The sequence below is a fragment of the Phalaenopsis equestris genome, unplaced genomic scaffold, assembly GCF_001263595.1.
Source record: "Phalaenopsis equestris unplaced genomic scaffold, ASM126359v1 Scaffold000002, whole genome shotgun sequence".
Taxonomy (NCBI): domain Eukaryota; kingdom Viridiplantae; phylum Streptophyta; class Magnoliopsida; order Asparagales; family Orchidaceae; genus Phalaenopsis; species Phalaenopsis equestris.
Window position 1 is genome coordinate 72834020 of NW_018164444.1, and position 18967 is coordinate 72852986.

General features: G+C 32.6%; 1 protein-coding gene across 2 annotated transcripts in view; it reads right to left on the minus strand.

Annotated features, from left to right (window-relative positions):
* LOC110027891 (protein LOW PSII ACCUMULATION 3, chloroplastic) overlaps window positions 1-18967 on the minus strand; it is a 46258-nt gene that overhangs the window by 14053 nt on the left and 13238 nt on the right. For both annotated transcript variants that reach the window (XR_002294389.1, XM_020729515.1), the window contains exons 4-8: window positions 13733-13795; window positions 13454-13565; window positions 8814-8899; window positions 248-306; window positions 61-163 (exon numbers count right to left, since the gene is read on the minus strand). Coding sequence is in view for 1 of the 2 variants with exons in the window: in XM_020729515.1 (XP_020585174.1) it covers window positions 61-163; window positions 248-306; window positions 8814-8899; window positions 13454-13565; window positions 13733-13795 (423 nt within the window). In the remaining variant the exon portion in view is untranslated. The remainder of the gene's footprint in view (window positions 1-60; window positions 164-247; window positions 307-8813; window positions 8900-13453; window positions 13566-13732; window positions 13796-18967) is intronic.

Consider the following 18967-nt stretch of genomic DNA (forward strand, 5'->3'; position numbering starts at 1 on the left):
ATGTAAATCTTCCTCAAAACTATAAAGAGGCAAACCAGAAAAGCAAAAGAAAAAAATTACCTTAGAATATTCTCTGGTTCGAATATAGAACACTGGTAAAAATTGAGAAAGAAACCGGTAATGCAATTCCTTAGTTGGGAATCCCAACAAACCTAAGTCAGAACTGCAACAGCCAAATCAGGAAATTTGAACATCAATAATCTGTCATTAATGCCTCAATCCAACAACAACAACATATTTTGCATACCGTAAGGTATCTAGTTCCAAATTAAAAAGAATACTTGGGGTGGACGCGGCATATCTTTCCTGAGAATTAGAAGTAGAGAAACAAAGGATTGAGGATGACTCAAAAGCAAAGAGCGGGCTAACAACAAGACTCAAATGCAATTAATCGGAAAACTTCAGATAAAAATGCCACAGCACCAAGCTCTTTTTGACAAAAAATCATACTTTCAAATTAGAAAAAAAAAACCAAATAAATCTTCTTGAATGATATATTACCGGCACTTGTGACAAAAGAAAGCTGATTACTTCTTCACTTATTGCCAGCAACAATAAATTTCGTTACTAAATTGTGTACTCTTTATAGTTACTAGCAGGAAGTATCAATGCCAATGACGATATAAAAATTATATAAGCGAGAAGCATGAAGTTTTATGCATCGTCAAATTTGAGGTAAGGAGAAACTCAGTGACTTGAGTGAATTTTAATTTACCTGAAACTTAATGTAGCATGCAATATGGAATAATATCAGTAGGAATAAGGAATATAATGGTGAAATCAACATGAATATGGAAATAAAAGCATTTGTCCCAGAGTTTCAAATGTATGGTTATCCTAAAAACACACAAATTAGTTAGGTTACATTGAAATTTAACCATTGAGTAATTTGTAATAAGATTGCTAATGAACTTATATCATGTGAAATTTTGGAATGCAGGTTTTGGTAGTTGCTTATTTCAAGATAAAATGTACCCAGGCTGAGGAATTTCTCAATGAAAATTGCATTTTGCTTTATTCAAGGAAATTCAAGGAAAGTCATCATATGTCCCAACCCAGCCTATGACCCAGAATAGTGGATCCCGCATTGGAAAGTCCAGCATAGAACGCTGTAAAAGAGCACTGGTTTTCCCTGCTAGGACGGACACAAGCTAAGAATTTGTCAAGTGTTGAGTCTACCAAGACATAAATAAATGAAAAAATTTCTTATCAAACTCATTTTAATAATAATAATAAATAAATAAGTTCGCCAAGATATAAAAAGCTGAATCAACTTTAATTTAATCATATTAGCCCAGCTCTTATTTTTTATCTTCCTCTTCATGCGGGAAAGCTGCAAAAGCAAATGGACGGCAACATCAACAAATTTTATTGTCGCTAACACTAGTTTATGGAACCAACATATTAATCTCCACTACAATCGGTCATCAACAACGAGTAGATCAGCAACCATGTTGGCATGCTCTTGTTTAGTCATGATAAATAACAAATCAGAGCTTATTTAAATTACTATGACCACTATGCTCGATCTAATCATGTGTCATTTAGTGGCAAATGCTCCGCTCATGACAAAAGAGTTTATGTTATTTGTTCTAGAATGATGATATTTTACAAATCTATACATCAAATTTTTAGGTCCTAGAGTATTCTCCCATCAATTCGTATGATGAAAATTCATCATCATATTTACTACCATGTAAATAATATTGGTACACTACATGTTGCCATTAGTCATTGTTTCCTATCCAGACTCGATAGTAATGTTTATGTACACTAGGCGTTGTTGGCCATGTCATTTAGTGCAAAATGAACTTATTTGTTGGGCTATTTTATTTAGTACTAAAAAAATTTTTAGCATCTTACTACAGCCCGCAAAAGAAATTTATTGAGCTAAACACTATTTCTACTCCAAAAAATTTAATTGAGGCACTTACTAGACAAGACTGAAAATATTGAATACATGCAATGCGAGAAGAGATTCATCGATTAGAAAAGCATAATACACAATATTGTTTGCTTTCTTTCATTCTCAAAAATTTCAATTAGGATTTATTTAAATTTGAATTTGAGAGTTCTTATGAATGCAAGTTTTTATAGATAATTATCACCCCTAACTTGAGCCATGAAAAGTCAAGGGACATCCCCCACCATAAGAATCCAAATAAATTAGATGGTGATTAGATCATCCACTCCAATGTGAATTACACATAAAACTATGATACATGATACTTAATGCAAATAACATTCCAATCAATTTAGGGTTACAACTCTGACTGTATCGATCCTCTACCTATATTTGGAGTTGACTTTAGAGAGTATTTAGCAATTAGCTATAATGTGAGTGACATCTAGCTTTTACTTGGTATTGAGTCTATGACTGTTGTTAAACTAGCATTGTTTCAATAAAATTATGTCCTTGGATGCAAAATTCTGTCAAGTGTATAGTTAGAAGAAAATTGGTGGAGTTATGCCCGATTGGCTCGTTCTTCGCTGTCACCTTCTCATTTCTATCACCATACTTACTAAGTTTACAACTTAATTTTTTCATAAAATTTGGACAAGTGATCAATGGTTGTCAGCGTCTCCAAGACTTTACTATTCTTTATGTAGAGAACTGAACTGGCTCAAAGGAACCCCTCTCCTTTGCACGAATCACCCATGAGCAACCCAGCAGTAGTCGCTCCAGCAGCAGTCGCTCCAGCAGCCTTTGCCCCTCGCTCACTTAAGGTGATCGACACCACCTTTCCTCTAATCCGTGAGTTAATCATAATTTTTTTCATTTCCTTTTTTACCTAGCCGCTTTTTCGATAGCCCAACTTAGTTTTCCTGCACATCAACAACACCCACACCACCTCTCCTCCTAGTTAAAGAGACTTGTGAGCTAGGGCATCACAACCTTCGTCTCTAGTAGCTGTTGAGTTTCTTTCATTTCCCTTCAGAAACCCTAGTCATAAGCCTCCTCCTTTAATCGGCATTAACCCTCTCTTCTTACAACCATCAAGTTCACCGTTCAGCCAATCAATTCTCAACTTCCCACTTCACCAAAAAGCAAACATTTCTCAGCCCTTTTTCTCTCGACTTTGGGACACTCGTTGATTCTCTCTGTTTTGCCTCCTCCTTTCATGACCAAACAAATAGTTTCACCTTCTTTTATTTTTCTTTTCTCGATATAATAACTGTATTATTTAGTTTGAAATTAATTTAACTTTTTTTTTAATTAGAATTACTATTTTTCCAATCACTTAGTGATCATGTTAGATTAGGATTAATTCCTATTTGTATTATTATGCTAACTACAATAATAAAGAAATTCAAAAATGGATTTGGCTATATTATGAGATAGCTAAGGTTAGAGTTAATTTTAACATGTTTATTGGTGTAGTTATAGCTAATTGAATGTTTGTATGGTGTAGGACTTTTGGGTCAAATTCACAGTCACTATTAGTTGCATCATATATAAGCCTAGAATCTTATACCTTATATCATTTAGCTCGATGCAAGCAACTATTATTTATTAAGAAATAAATATACAATTCGTTATTATGAGTGCTATCATTGCTTGTATTAGAATTATAGTTATTGTGTAGTCTGTCTGTTCTATCATTGCACTTTATTTATATCGGTATCCCATTTTAAGGTTTTTTTTTGTTCATTAAATGAATATACATATCTTAATTTATTTCTACACAATTTTTTGCATATTAGATTAGGTTTACAATTGAAGTGTTCATATTTTTTGTGCATTCATTTCGTTAATTATTTCAATTTCTTTCATGCAATAATCATTTTGAAACTATCAAAAACACTATGCATATTGTATAAAAAACACATGTTGAAAATTTGTAAACGATAAGCTTGTGTGATAAGCCAATAAAATCTTTCAGATATTAGCTAACTAAAATCAAGGATTTTCTCGGGTTGGTGTATACATTCCCGATTTTTAAGGTGTCAGCCAAAACTTACTATATATATTAACTCAACAACAACAACAACAACAACAAAGCCTTAATCCCACTATGTGGGGTCGGCTACATGAATCCTTTTTCTCCATTGCGTCCTATTTAGTATCATATTTTCATTTAGTTCTAGTAAATTAAGATCATTTTTAATACAATAAGCCCAAGTCTTCCTAGGTCTACCTCTACCTTTCTTAACACAAGTCGAATTTAAAACATCTACTCTCCTAATCGGATCATCTAATGGTCGACGTTTAATATGACCAAACCATCTAAGACGACTTTATTCTATCCATAACTACTATTATATATAAATTGCACCCCAAACTTTTATGTAAAATTACACTACAAAACTTGCAAAAATAATTTATTTCCTTCAAAAAGTTCAAAAAGAAAACTACTTGTGATTTAGTAGCTCAACCTTTCTATTCTTATTGTCCATATTTTTAGTCTATCTAATTTGTGCTTCAAGTATATCATTCATCTTTTCAGTTTAAAATTAAAACCACTTCCACTGAATGGAATGCATATGATATCTTTAGAAATTTAAGAATTCAAATGAATCTGATATAATCCTGAGCTTCGTAAGAGAAAAAGATTAGCAGAAGGATGCAAGATAAACCAAGAAAACATAAGAAATCACTTCTCAATGTATGAATTTCATTCTAAAGAGATGAAACATAAAGCAACCCTTTCATAAACAGAGACTAAAAAGAGCAAATTAATCTCTCTAGCTCAAGTTTCTTCTCAGAATAAAAAACTCAACAAATAATATCAAGTGTTTAAACGTGGACAAAATCAGAGAAAATTCAAGGGCATCTAAGTCAATGCATAATCTCTCATGATTTAAAGCATGAACAAATAAAGCAAAAATTTACCATTGTGTGGGATTTGCTCAACTCCATTCACTGGAAGGCCAATCCCAATCCCAGCAACAGTGACACCAACACTAAAGCCTATACCACAGCCAGCACCAACGTAGCCAATAACCTCAGGACCAAACCCAGGACCCCATCCAATGCCACAGCCAATGCCAACCCCCACGCCCCAAAACAAACCTATTGTTGGGTGCACAGGATTCCATCTTTCATACCTTCTGAATATCCCCTTTATGATCATGAGAAACTGCTATAAGAGTTTACTAAACAATCAGTATCATACATCATAGGTGGTAAAATGATAAGAAATGCAAATGAAAATAAGACTATAATAACAAAAATGGAGTCGTTTAGTTGCCCTGCTACTATCAAAACCCAGATCTTCAATCAGAAAATAAGCAAACTTATAGATATTGCAGCACATATACCAACAAATCATAATATTGGTAAAAATGCATTTCCAGTAAACACATTTCTTTATATTCCCTATTGAATTGTTTTCATATTAAAACGAAAAGAAAACGTTCGGAATATGGTTTTCTACAGTGAGGATATCTCATTAAAGATGCCGTTGCCGATAGAATCCTTAAACTAGAATCACATAGCCAAATCTCCCTAAATAATCAACTCAAATCTCCAGAAACCTATTATGTTTATGTATTTTTTGAGATATTGACAGAAAAAAAGTAACTCACCCACCTATGTTGAATATCTTTTTCTAAGAAAAGTACTTTTTGATTTTCATCTTTAATACACTTTACTTGAGTTAAATCTTTACTTTTCTTTTCTCTTTGTTTGGCTAGTTTATACATATATTTTTCACCCTCCTTAGTATCTAATCTATTATAAAGATCATTAAAAGCAGAATTTTTAGCATCACAGATTGTTCTTTTAGACTCCCTGCGAGCCGTTTGATATTTTCTCCAGTTCTCTAAGTTTTTACATTTAAATCAATTTTTATAACATAACTTCTTATATTTTATCTTTTCTTGCACATTATTATTCCACCACCAACTATTTTTATTTGTAAATATTTTTCCCTTTGATTCTCCAAGAACATCTTTTGCTACATGTTTAATAGCGTTTGTTACTTTATCCCACATCACATTTGCTTCTTCATGAATATCCCAAATTTTGAAATCTTGAATTTTACTCATAAAATTAATTTTATTTGTATCTTTTAAGTTTCTCCATCTAATTCTGCAATGATGAGTCCTGGTATTTTTTATTTTACAACTCTTAATCTTAAAATCTAAAACTAATAAACGATGTTGGGTATTTAAATTTTCACTTGGAATGACTTTACAATCTTTACAATCATGACGATCTCTTCTTCTCATAAGAAAATAATCAATTTGTGTTTTATTAGATCCACTCTTATAAGTAATAAGATGTTCATCCCTTTTCTTGAATAAAGTATTAGTAATAACAAAATCAAACGCTAAAGCAAAATCTAAAATAGCTCTACCTTCTTCATCAGTTACTCCAAAATCGTAGTCACCATGAGTACTTTTGAAGTCTTCTACCACTCTACCGACATGTCCATTTAAATCTCCTCCAATAAAAATTCTTTCTTCAAGAGGTATCATTTGTATTAAGTCTTCTAAGTCATTCCAAAATTTATCTTTATACCCTGTATCTAAACCTACTTGAGGAGCATAAGCACTTATAATATTAAAAATCTTAGTATCAATGATAATCTTAAGGGCTATAATTCTATCACCAACTCTATTAATTTTTACAACATTATCTTTCAAACTCTTATCTATAATTACACCTACACCATTTCTAGTGCGACTCTTACCAGAATACCAAAGTTTAAAACCTAAATTATCAATCTCCTTAGCCTTTTCTCCCACCCACTTAGTTTCTTGAATACATAAGATATTAATTTTCCTATGAATCATAATATCAACTAATTCCATTAATTTACCATTGAGAGTGCCTATATTCCAAGATCCTATCCTAATATTAGTTTCATTAGTTTCATGGACTAACTTCTTTACCCGCATTCGCCCGTAATGTGGGAACCCTTGCTTATTTAACACTACACCCGGGCGCCGGTGTAGCGGCCCTTGCACACTTTTCACTGTATTCAGGCTATACAGCGCGTCGCTTCCAGGGGACGCCCTAGCACTTACACAATGATCAAAAGGATTCATGTCATGATTTTTTCGACAAGTTTTACGCTGGCTGTCGACTACCTAACGCAACCCTCCACTTTTCTCATCCGGGCAAAGTGGATCATATATTAGTAATCATATATTAGTAATTAATTTCAAACTATATATATTAACTCAATAAAATAAAAAAAATGATAGTTTAATCATATATTAGTAAGGCTTGATTGACGACTTGATTGAACTAAATATGGTTGCATAGAGAAATGCAAAATTAATCGTAATTTATTCTAATTTATCAAATGATTGAGAATAGTTATCATTATATTGAACAGCAGTTCACAATACATATGACAGATTATAGTTAGGCATTGTTAGAGCCATTGAAATATAATGATAAATTTGACAACTTTAAGTTCTTAATATTATATTATAGTAAATTATCTTTTTTGTTGCTCATGTTGAAAGCTCCAAAATCATATCATTTATTTTTTAATAAATAATGGCTATTTACTAGGATTTATTTGTGAAAATAACGTATTAATATTTTCTAATTGTACGTTCTATCAGAATGTTTTGCGGATCGTCATCACAAGAGCAGACTATTCAACATCAGGTTTTTTTTATACTTTTAGTTTATATATAAGTTATTATATATTTGTTGGGGCTAGATTAATTTGAGTCTACAGTAATTTACTTTCTTTTTTTTTCGCCTTAGATATTATTCTACTTCTTATTAAACTGGCGTTGTGTGATTTAGTAATTGAAAAAATATTTAACTTCTTTTTTCTTATACCTGATATTTATATTGTTTGTATATGAATTTTATTTAGTACAAAATAGATATCATTTCATCACGCTCTGTGCTGCCAGAGTGCGGCACTTTATTTGCATCATTAATAGTTAGTAATCTTGCAATCTTATTTTATATAGTTGACTTGCATTCCATATTAATTGCTAAATATAAACTTTGCATAAATTATGTAGAAATCATTAAACTATCAAATAATAACTAGTAATCGGTTTTATTATGTTGCATGTCATAAAGTTTCAGGTGTTTATTTGTTCCTAGGATTACACCTTGATACACATCATGAGTCAAGCAGGACTTTTATTGGTTGATTGGATGGTATGATGCTTGACGATTGATCTAATATAGCCCTACTTTCATATTTACATCACTAAATGAAAGCTATTAGCCTCTTAATTTGCTTTTGTGAACCAACCTTCAATATAGCACAAATTAAAGTGAAAATTTAATAGAATTATTTAAAAAAGTTTGAACCTAAGATTAGAATAAACTATTAAGAAAGCAAAAAATATTCCGAGCTTCTACCATTGTCTAAAAGGATGGACCTAAGGAAGAATGATTCGGTTCCATGTTTGTAATCAAAGGTCATAGATCTCATTTATAGAAAACACATCACAAAATATAAACGCAGGATTGCCTGGATCAATTCTTCTTGAACTTTGAATTGGTGGAAGCCATAAGCCATAAATAAGCTCTCCTTGTCAAAGTCAAATCTGATAATTTTCCTAATTTTCTTAGAAGGGTATCTGAAGTTGGTTAAGATGTTCTAATGTTTTATTCAAAATTGATTCCAGAAATGAACTGAAAGCTGCTTCAGAATGGTTTAATTGATTTGAGGCAATTCTGGTTTATTACCCAACAGTCTTCAACATAATCCATCATTTTGTTTATTAATTTCATTTCTTCTGATTTGGAAAAAGTAATTAAATTTGGAGCTATGGAGATCAAAGATAACAAGTTGGCAGTAATTAGCCGATAAAAAATGAAATTTATCTCATAGCGCCATCAATGACATAAATATGGTCTGAGTTTAAATGATTCCACGTACCACATACTTCTCAATAAGAGAAAGATCTCTAGTGCTACAGTTGATAAACACAAACAAGGAGGGCTGCTCATCCGACTTCCATTGATCTAATAAAAAAATATATAATAATATAGTTAAAGAAGCAACACAAAAAAGTTTAACAGGAAAGGAAATATTTCAATTAACTTGCATTTTTTAGAATATATGAAGCATGTGCTAACAAGCTAACAAAATTTAAAAAAGCGTAAAAGCGTAAAAAAAAAAAATCCATTAATTATTCTTATGTGACAAATTTAATCACAAAGTATCATATTTATCCTATTTAGCCCATTGATTTTACAAAATTGATTGGGAACAATTTTGTAATGTCAAAAGACAAAATTAGGATCAATTATACTGAGAAATAAAATTGAAGAAATGTAATATTCTGAGGCTAAAATGGCCATGTACAAAACTATTTTGGGCTTTTTCTCCCATTTGGCATCAATTTTCTATAGTCAAGGGACTGAATTAAGGAGAATCTGTATTCTAGAACTAGGTTGGCTAAATATAATTAGTTAGGAAGATTATTTTGGGCTTTTCTCCTTTATAATATATCCTGCTAGAAATAATTAGAAAAACAAATGTCTCCATTTAGAAAATAAAAGCACCGTCTAATCCACGACATGCGTGCACATATGGTTGTCAGTAAAATGATTGGCGATACTACATAATGCAAGCAGATAAAAACTAATCTTAATTAAGAGAATAACCAGTTTGAACATATTAAGATAATCCTTCGTGCAATTCCATTAGATAATGTTTTAATCTATGATAATATTTTGATTCTTCTCGATTTTTATGCATTAGTAGATAATGATATTTGCACAAACTTTATTCTGATTTATATATGGTACTTAAGTGGTCACATTGTTAGGAATGTTTGTGGTTATTTAATATAATGCATTAGTATATGTTACATATAGTATATTGAATTGAAAAGAACGAGCACATAAATGATATATTTATATTGACTGCTTGTATGTACATGACTGATTATAATGGATTCACCCCTAAATGATACTAATGGAGGAACACTAAATTACTCGTGCAAGTATATAGAAAATGATATTAATATTGATGTTTTAATTGAAAAAAATTTTAAATAGTGCACATGTGACGGTTGTATAAAAATAGAATGATATTGATATAATAGAATTCATTGAATAGAATGTCAAATATTTATATTGATTTATTAATAAAACTAAAACAGCATGCATATTACTTTTTTTCCCTTGTATTACTGTTGTTTAGAAGTACAAGTATTCACTAGCATTATTTAGCTTACTGACTATAATGAAGTCACTTCTTGATGGTACTAGTAGGAGAATATTAAGGTATTTGTGCACGTATATTAAAAAGGATATTGATATTGATATCTTACTTGATAAAAATTTTAGACGGTGCTCATGTAACGATTGTGCGGATGTAGAATGATATTAATATAGTAAAATTCATTGAATAGAATGTCAAATGTCTATATTGATTTATTAAATAACTTAACCAGCATGCATATTACCTTTTTTTCCCATGAATTATTGTAGTTTAGAAGTATAAGTATTCACTTGCATTATTTAGCTTACTAACTATAATGGAGTCACCCCTTGATGGTACTAGTAAAGAAACACTAAGGTACCCGTGCACACATATGGAAAAGGATATTGAAGTTGATACCTTAATTGATAAAATTTTTAGACGATGTTCATATGACGGTTGTACAGATATAGAGAGATGTTGATATAGTAAAATTCATTGAATAGAATGTCAAATGTCTATATTGATTTATTAAAAAACTTAACCAACATGCATATTGTTTTCTTTTCTCTTGTATTACTATAGTTTAGAAGTATAAATATTCACTGCATTATTTATTTTAAAATTAATATTTCGAGTTTAATTAGGTGATTTAAAAGATGAACAATAAAAGAGAAAATGTTTATAGAAGACACAGACAATCAATAACAAGATAAATGTAATTTCACTATTTCAATTTAATTAGTGGCTCTTTTATCTGTTAAATAGTAAATGAATATAGAAAACTTAATTCTCACAGTCCGAACGACTGTTCCCGCCTTGGTTAATTTAATATCCTAGGATCGTAATAAAACTAGTATCAGAGTCAAAGTTTAGGATTAATTAATCTAATCTAGAAAAAAACAATTGAATAATTATAAAAATTTTAATTATAATGAAATTAAAATTAACTCAAATTAATAACTATTATCCATTCAGGTATGGCTACACAGAAATTATAGAAGAATGGAGTTTGATAGAAAAATTTATGAAAAGTTTATATCAACCTACTTAAGGAGAAATAACTTGTAGTCAGTTTAAATTTTGAACGAAATTTTTGTAAGTAGAAAAGATTGTAACAACCTGTTTTATTTATAAAAGAGGAAAAGAAGAGAGCGGAGAGGAATCAAAGAGTTGAGCAGAAGGGGGAGGAAGCGAGGAGTTTGAAAGTTGAAATGAGGAGATCGAAAGCCTATGCGACGAGTATGCCAATAAAACGACACGACCAATGCGAGATTCACTTATCTGATAGTCAAAAGACGTGTGAAGGAGAGGAGGAAGGCGTGACAGACAACCTAGCTGGCGAAGAGAAGGCCTGAGGAAGTATCGGCGTCAGTGATGAGAAGAGATAGGAGTCGAAGAAGAGGATGATGCGGAGGAGCTCTCGTGCGATTCAACGCGCAGGGAAGAAGCTCTCTCGAGCGATGCTACCATACAAAGGAGGAGGTCACGCCCCTATGGCGCGCAGAAGGGAGAGGAGCAAGCGGAATCGCGTAACGCGTGTTTTAGGGCTTAACCAAAAGGATTTTTAAGGGTAAGTTTGATAATTATAATATTTAATAAGAATTCCATAAATAGATATATATATAGAGAGAGAGAGAGATAGAATTATAAAATAAATATGGGGATTTAATAAATAATGAAAATTTAATTGTTTATTAAAATAATAAATTAATTAAATTTTATACAATGTTTATTTTAGACTTTCAATTTATCAAAATCAACATCAAGACAAATTAATTAACATCAATATGAGTATTCGTAATTTTAATCTATGATAATATTTTGCTTCTTGATTTTTATGCATTAGTAAATAATGACATTAGCACAAACTTTATTTTAATTTATATATTAACTCTAATTAGTCACATTATTAGAAATGTTTATAATTACTTGATAAAATACATTGATGTAAGTTATATATAGTATATTGAATTGAATGCGACGAACACATAAATGATAGATTTATATTGATTGTTTGTATGTGCTTGACAGATATGATGAAATCACCCCTTGATCGTACTCATGGTGGAACATTAAGGTACACATGCATGTATATGAAAATGGATATTTATATTCATGTGTCTTAATTGACACAATTTTTAGATAGTTCTCCTGTGACGGTTGTACAGATATATAATGATATTGATATAGTAAAATTCATTGAATAGCATGTCAAATGTTTATATTGATTTATTTGAAAGCTTAATTTGCATACATATTATTTTTTTTTCTCTTGTATTATTGTAATTTAGAAGCGTGAGTATTCACTAACATTGTTTAGCTTATTGGTGTTTTAAAATTAATATTTTAGGTTTAATTAGGTAATCGAAAAGATGAACAATAAAAGAAATAATGTTTATAAAAGATACGAACAATCAGTAGCAATACAAATATAATTTTACCGTTTTTATTTAATTTAATTAGTAGCTCTTTCATTTGTTAACTAGTAAATAAATATAAAAAACTTAGTTCCTACTGTCCGATCGTCTGTTCCCATCTTGATTAATTTTAAGCCCCGGGTCGGTCATGATAATCAACCCATTGTGTACTTTCCACTACCTTGTCTTTAATAATGTTATTTCTACTGTTCCTTTAATAAAATAATTTTTCAAATTATTCTTACAATTTTCGCCATGCATTCATCTTAACATTTTCATTTTTTCAGGCACTTAACCTGGCTTGTTTTTTTTTAACCCTTGGGCCCATACAACCCACCCAACCTAGCTACAATTTCCATAAAACCAAACCAACCAAGCTACAATTTTATAAATTTACAAGTTAGCCATCAAAATATAAGTTACGCCACCATACACATGACATATTTCTCTATTATAACCACCTCATCTTAATTTTAGTAGTTGTATCTTCATTTGTATTCATTATTCTTTAATATAATAGATTCAAAATATTTAAACTTATCTGCATAATAATAAATTTATCTTATAAAATGACACACTAAAAATACACATAACATACTAATTCTTTCTTCAACTGATCCTAAACTCGATATCATATAAACATTTTAATTCATTATTTTAAATTTTAAACTATTTCAGCGGACGTCTTCCTAGAAATGATGGTCCAGAAAGACTGCTAAGTCTAACAATCTAAACAATACTATCGTAAAAAATAAAACAGCATTTGCTGCATTTCCTTCAAGTAAAACATGAAATGCATTATCCAGCGACAAATTTACTTCTCAGCCTAAAAGCTTCTAAAAGAATGAACTGAAGCTAGAAATAATCACATGAAATGTTAAACTTGTAGGACAGAAATCGAGTTAAAATATCTTTATAATTAAAACGTGCGTAATAAAAGTGACAAACCTTCATTATCGTCTGCAAAATCAAAGTCAAGCGTGTTTCTTATGGACTTGAAGAAACTTGTCAAGGGACCACTTGGCACATCATCCAAAGAACTAAGTGATAAACCATTTATCTAGAAGAAATACATCATCTATTAAGGAATCAGAATGTGCCTTACAATTGATCATATGGTGGAAAAAGAAAGCAAAGACCGATATCAGTATGAAAAACGTATGAATTAATCTGTCGTAATAAGAAAAAAGAGCAGTGTGCATTAAACAATGTTAAATAACTGTATACCGTATCTAGTGCTGCTCTGAACAACTGAGTAGCACGGCGTTTTTCTGGTTTGTCGGGGAATACCTGATATTGCAATACATAAAGAGAGAAAACAAAAGATGTCATAAAAGCATTTTCAAAGATTAACAGATATGTTTTCTATATGACTAAACACGTTGGATTTCAAAAATGGACTGGCACGGCCCCAGGTCAACCGAGGCTCAAAATATTCATCTAAAGTTAAATTGAATCTCTATTAATCATATTATTAGAATAATTTTTCCTTTTATTTGAGTATTGAAATTTTCCACAATAAATCATACATTTTTATCTAAGAATTCTATTTTTAATATTCAAATTCAATTTTAAACCAAGCTAAGCCATGCGCCCAAAGCCATATGCCCGAAAGGTGAAAACTACCCAGATTTTGTCAGCTGTGGCAGGTGGCCTGCTCATTAATCATCTCTAAAGACAGTACAGAAATTATGTGGTAGGCCAAGGGACCTTAGATTCAATTTGGTTCTTTTTTAGAGGAGGCTAGAGAAATCAGTGAAGTTCGTTAATAGGCTCATTAATCATCTCAAAGACAGCTTAGTTATAGATGTTTGAAGAGAGAAATAAGTGAAGTTTGTTGGGAAATGGTTTGAGCGCGATTTTTCTTTTCTCTCAGATGTTTGCTCTCTCTGACCTGCTCCCAACAAAATACCCTATTTTCACTCAACTAATCACAAAACCTAATTCTCTCCATAACACGGTATTGTAGTCATTTGCGGCTCTTCACATATTATAACTTAGCAGCTCTTGTAGTGAATATGATCCTATAACTAAGCTCCCCTAAAGATGGTGTTGTTTGTTGGAACTCACGGGAGGTTATGAAAAGTAAACCAAACTAGGGCAAACAAAGGACTCGCAACACCCAATTTTGAGAAATAAAATTTAGGCAATGGTAAAGTATACCCCAAATGTAGCATTTCCCAAAATTTTATTGAATCAATTTCATAAAAATCTACACGTCGAATCGATCAATTTGATATATAACACTATGCATGAATTTTAAACGTATGAGAAGATATAAAATTATGAAGTTACAAAATTTAATTAAACTTAATCAATCATAATTAACTCCTTAATCTTTCACACAGCACTGTAGCCACTACCATTCCTTCGTGATTCTCAGTCGTATGATGGTTCAAATGGCGAAGATCCAATGGATTCACATTAAATGTCGAGTCCCCACTTTTCTCTCATGAATTCTCCCACACCCTTGAAGCTTTGCTCGGTTCCTGTAGCAACGTGTGAACAGAGAAGAGGCGGACGGCAATCTAGGAGTTATGCTCACAAGTGGGTTCATTTCAGGAATTTTGAAGAAGGGTAAAGGGGATAGAAGGACGAAGGAAGAAGAAAGAAGGAAGAAGGAAGATAAGTCTTAGAGAAGAGTTGGTTATGTCGAGAAATACTTTTGAGGTAAGAATTTGTAATGAGTCATGTTTGGAGTTGAATAACGAAATAAGCCACGATTTCATAAATCTTAACTGTTTACGAATTACAGGTTGTTTAAACTGTGGCAGCGAGCTAGATGCGAGCTTGAAGAAACTCGTCGTAAGGTTGCTCTGTCTATTCAGGTGAAATAATTATGTGCTAACTAAAAAAAATTACTCTTTGTATGTTTCATGTGATTATGTATTTGAGACCATTGCATTTAAAGTTTTTTGCATATTGTGGATAAATACATGCATTTACTTTATTAATGCAAACTTGAATTGTCACTTACAACATTAATGATTTTACTATGTCATTAACCTGATGAACATGCTTACAAAATCATTACATGTATGTATTCATTTATTATGATTTATGCATACGATATATGAAATTTTTATGGTAAGGAATTATGATTTAAGAAATGTCACAAGTGATATTATAGATAGGTTATTACATGAGTACTTGCAAGTATGAATGATAGTGAGTGATAGGATTCCAGACTCCTGATATTCATATGGAGACGAAACTCTAGTAAGATTTAAGTTCAGACGACAATGAAATATAGGAAACAGTTGGTACCATGAGGACTATTGATAGATGCTATGTTGTGTGAGCCCAACATTTATCAATAGTTAATGCAACATTCGTGCTAGGTGACAACCCATAACATGAAAATAGTTGACATCTATAGAATTACAAATGCAATATAATTAGATTGATGACTCTTATAAATATGCTTATGATTTTACATGAGTGGATGAAATACATGTTTTAGGCATCGGCCATAATTCTCTGCACTACATGTATTTTCTTTTACATGTATTATATAATTATAATATGTTGTGACATATGTTATGGACATGTACATGAGTTACACATGAGCATTCACATTATTTCTTTTTCGTTAAAAAAATATTATTTTATTCTTAATTATTTCGTTGAGCTTATGATTGTTCATTTTATGTTGTTCACTTTCAGAAGAAGGTAAGGAGTACTAAGGTGAGTAGCTGAGTGTGGCTTGTACAGTTTTTGCATTATAGTTCTGGGAGCTTATACAAATTTTTTGGTATGTACTTTTATTATGTTAGATTTAGAAGCAATAGATATATATGTTTTGATAATATGATTTTTCATGCTTCCAAATATAGGTGAATGTGAATGAATTATGAAATAAAATGTATCATATACGTTTGCGGTAATTTAATTAGGCGAGTTCATCACTCACTAGGTCCTGATTTTGCAAGTCAATACGAGTGCTTGTAAGAATTTAGTATGGTTAAATTGTCCATCTTTGTTGCACCATGTTTAACCCTTAAAAAGTAGGACTAGTTGGGGTGTGACAAGACTAGTTGCTAAAGAAGAAAATCGTCCACCTCTGTCGTTGGAGGGAAGGAAGACAGTAAAGGGGTGATTTTTTTACGGTGGCAACAAGGAAGAGGGGAAGGGGGTTGGGAAGGTTGGATACAGCAGGAAAGTAGCAACTTTCTACATTTTTGGGCGACAACAACAAAGTAGACGGGAAGCGATGAAGGAAATGATGGGGAGGAGGTCAGGGAAGGATACTCACCACCTAGAGAGCGGGATATAGCTGAAGCACCACTCAAACACATATAAATAGAAAAGGGAAGCGCAAGCTGCTGTCCCAAACAAACACACGCAAAAACTAACCTTAATACATCACGAAAGCAAATTTAAAATGATAAGATAACTAGAATCGAGCCTAGGGGACCGATTGGAACTCCACAGCAAGTGAAAATCTGGACCGAATCGGTCCGGACATGCAGGTGTTTCGCTTGCTTTTGTACATCAACGTCAATCTCCCGAGGTCAGTGGAGCTTTGACCTCATCCATTGAAGCTTCCGTCGTCTCATGATATAACATCAGGTCAGTCGCATTGAAGGTGGTGGAGCTGTTGCATCCTCCCAAAATTGGAGGGTCTTTTGCTGCAATTTCAGAAGCACCTGAATCCCAATGTCGGAAGCACTATCACACAAAACACCTAAGAAGATTTTCCCAATTGTGAACAATCATCCATTTGTCAATCATTTATGGATACCTTGTTGAATTGAACTGGAACTACACGCTCAATTTACGCTATAGAGTCCTCCAAAAATAGCCCAAGAATGACTCATTCCTCTCTGAGGTGAAGATAGACTGAAACTCTTCTAACGGTGGCAGCTGTGGTACTAAGCTGTCAGTCAGGATATCCTGAAACACTCTCCATCATAGTTCTCAACTGTCTGATAACAACTCTTTTGCCTCACTACTCTTTAATACCACCAAAATTGATCCCCCTGACGACTCTGCCAATAATAGCAATTATAAACCAGACTCCACATAAGGTAGGAGAATTATGTGTTTTTCATCCTTTGTGAATGAATTAGGAGTTCTTGAACACATCATGTTGAGTCCTACGATTACATTTTCATAGTCTCCCCAACTGAATGTGATAGGCATACATGGATACATCACACCACACCTGATCTTGTAGTTGGTCCCCAATAAAAAACTCCGTGAGACATCTCTTGTTAATGTTAATTGTGTTCACGTTCTTCAACCAAATCAGAAAATATGGTCAGGAAATATGGTCTTGAATGTCTCCGAGTAGTGAGGTCTAACTTATCCACCATATGTGTAAACAACATATTCTTATAATTACCTCCATCAATGATAAGGCTGCACACATTTCCCTTTGCAATGCAACAAGTATAAAAGATGCCATGGCAAAGTCATTGCAGCCTTCATGTAGCCTCAATCTAAGAACCCTGCAAATCATAAGCACCTTACCCTCATCAACTGGAAGTTGGTACTCCTGTACATCCTTACTATCTATTGTGTCAACATTACCATTGTCCGCTTCTTCAATTGCTCTCTACTCAATGAAAGAAACAACTCTGGTAGTAGAACAACTGAAATCGAAGTATTCAACCCCATGATATTTGAAACACTTCCTTGCAAGCATTGTACTGGGTATATCGTTCCTCTCGGGCTTCTTCCCACTCTGATCGACTATGTCATCTTTCTGGACAGTTTTCACACCTTCCTCGGGTGTACTGCTACTAGCTCCTTCTGCAAGTGACTATCTGAGTGAAGGTGGGGTCCTGATCTAATTTTATTGTGTCTCCACCTTCAATGTCAAGGTTTGAACATCACCCAACGACCAATACGACTGTAGCTAGACAACATTTCTGATGGACGGTTTTAGGCCTCCCAAATATCTGGTTAAAACATGCTTATCTGGTTTTGTCAGCTTCCACTTCAGCATAAGTTGCTCAAACTCTGTCATGAACTCCCTATCAACTCCCCCTGTTGTAGGTGATTGAGCTTCAAGAAAATGTCATGGCGGTAGTGTGGGGATAAGTACTTTCTCTGTATCTCTTTCTTCATCTTCTCTTAAGTAATAATCTTGTGTTGACCTTTTTACCAATCTTTAGATTCTTCCAACACAAAGAGTCAATTTTCGTCAGCTTTATAGTAGCAAGTTTCACTCTCTTGTCAGCTGGCACTTCTTTATACTCAAAAATTCTCTTAACAATCTGCAACCACTCAAGGAAGCCATCCAGATTTATTCTCCCAAAATCTAGTAAATTGACCTTCACTCCCATATCTTTGTGTCCTCCAAAAATCAGTCCATCCCTCGACCTCCTCTAATACTGAATCCCGAAGCGTCGCGGAATATCTTCCTCTTCACTGGAATCATCCCTACAAAAGGGTTCAGATTTTCCTACATCTCTTCTCTTCGAATCTTGCTAGCACAATCGACGGTGATCTTTA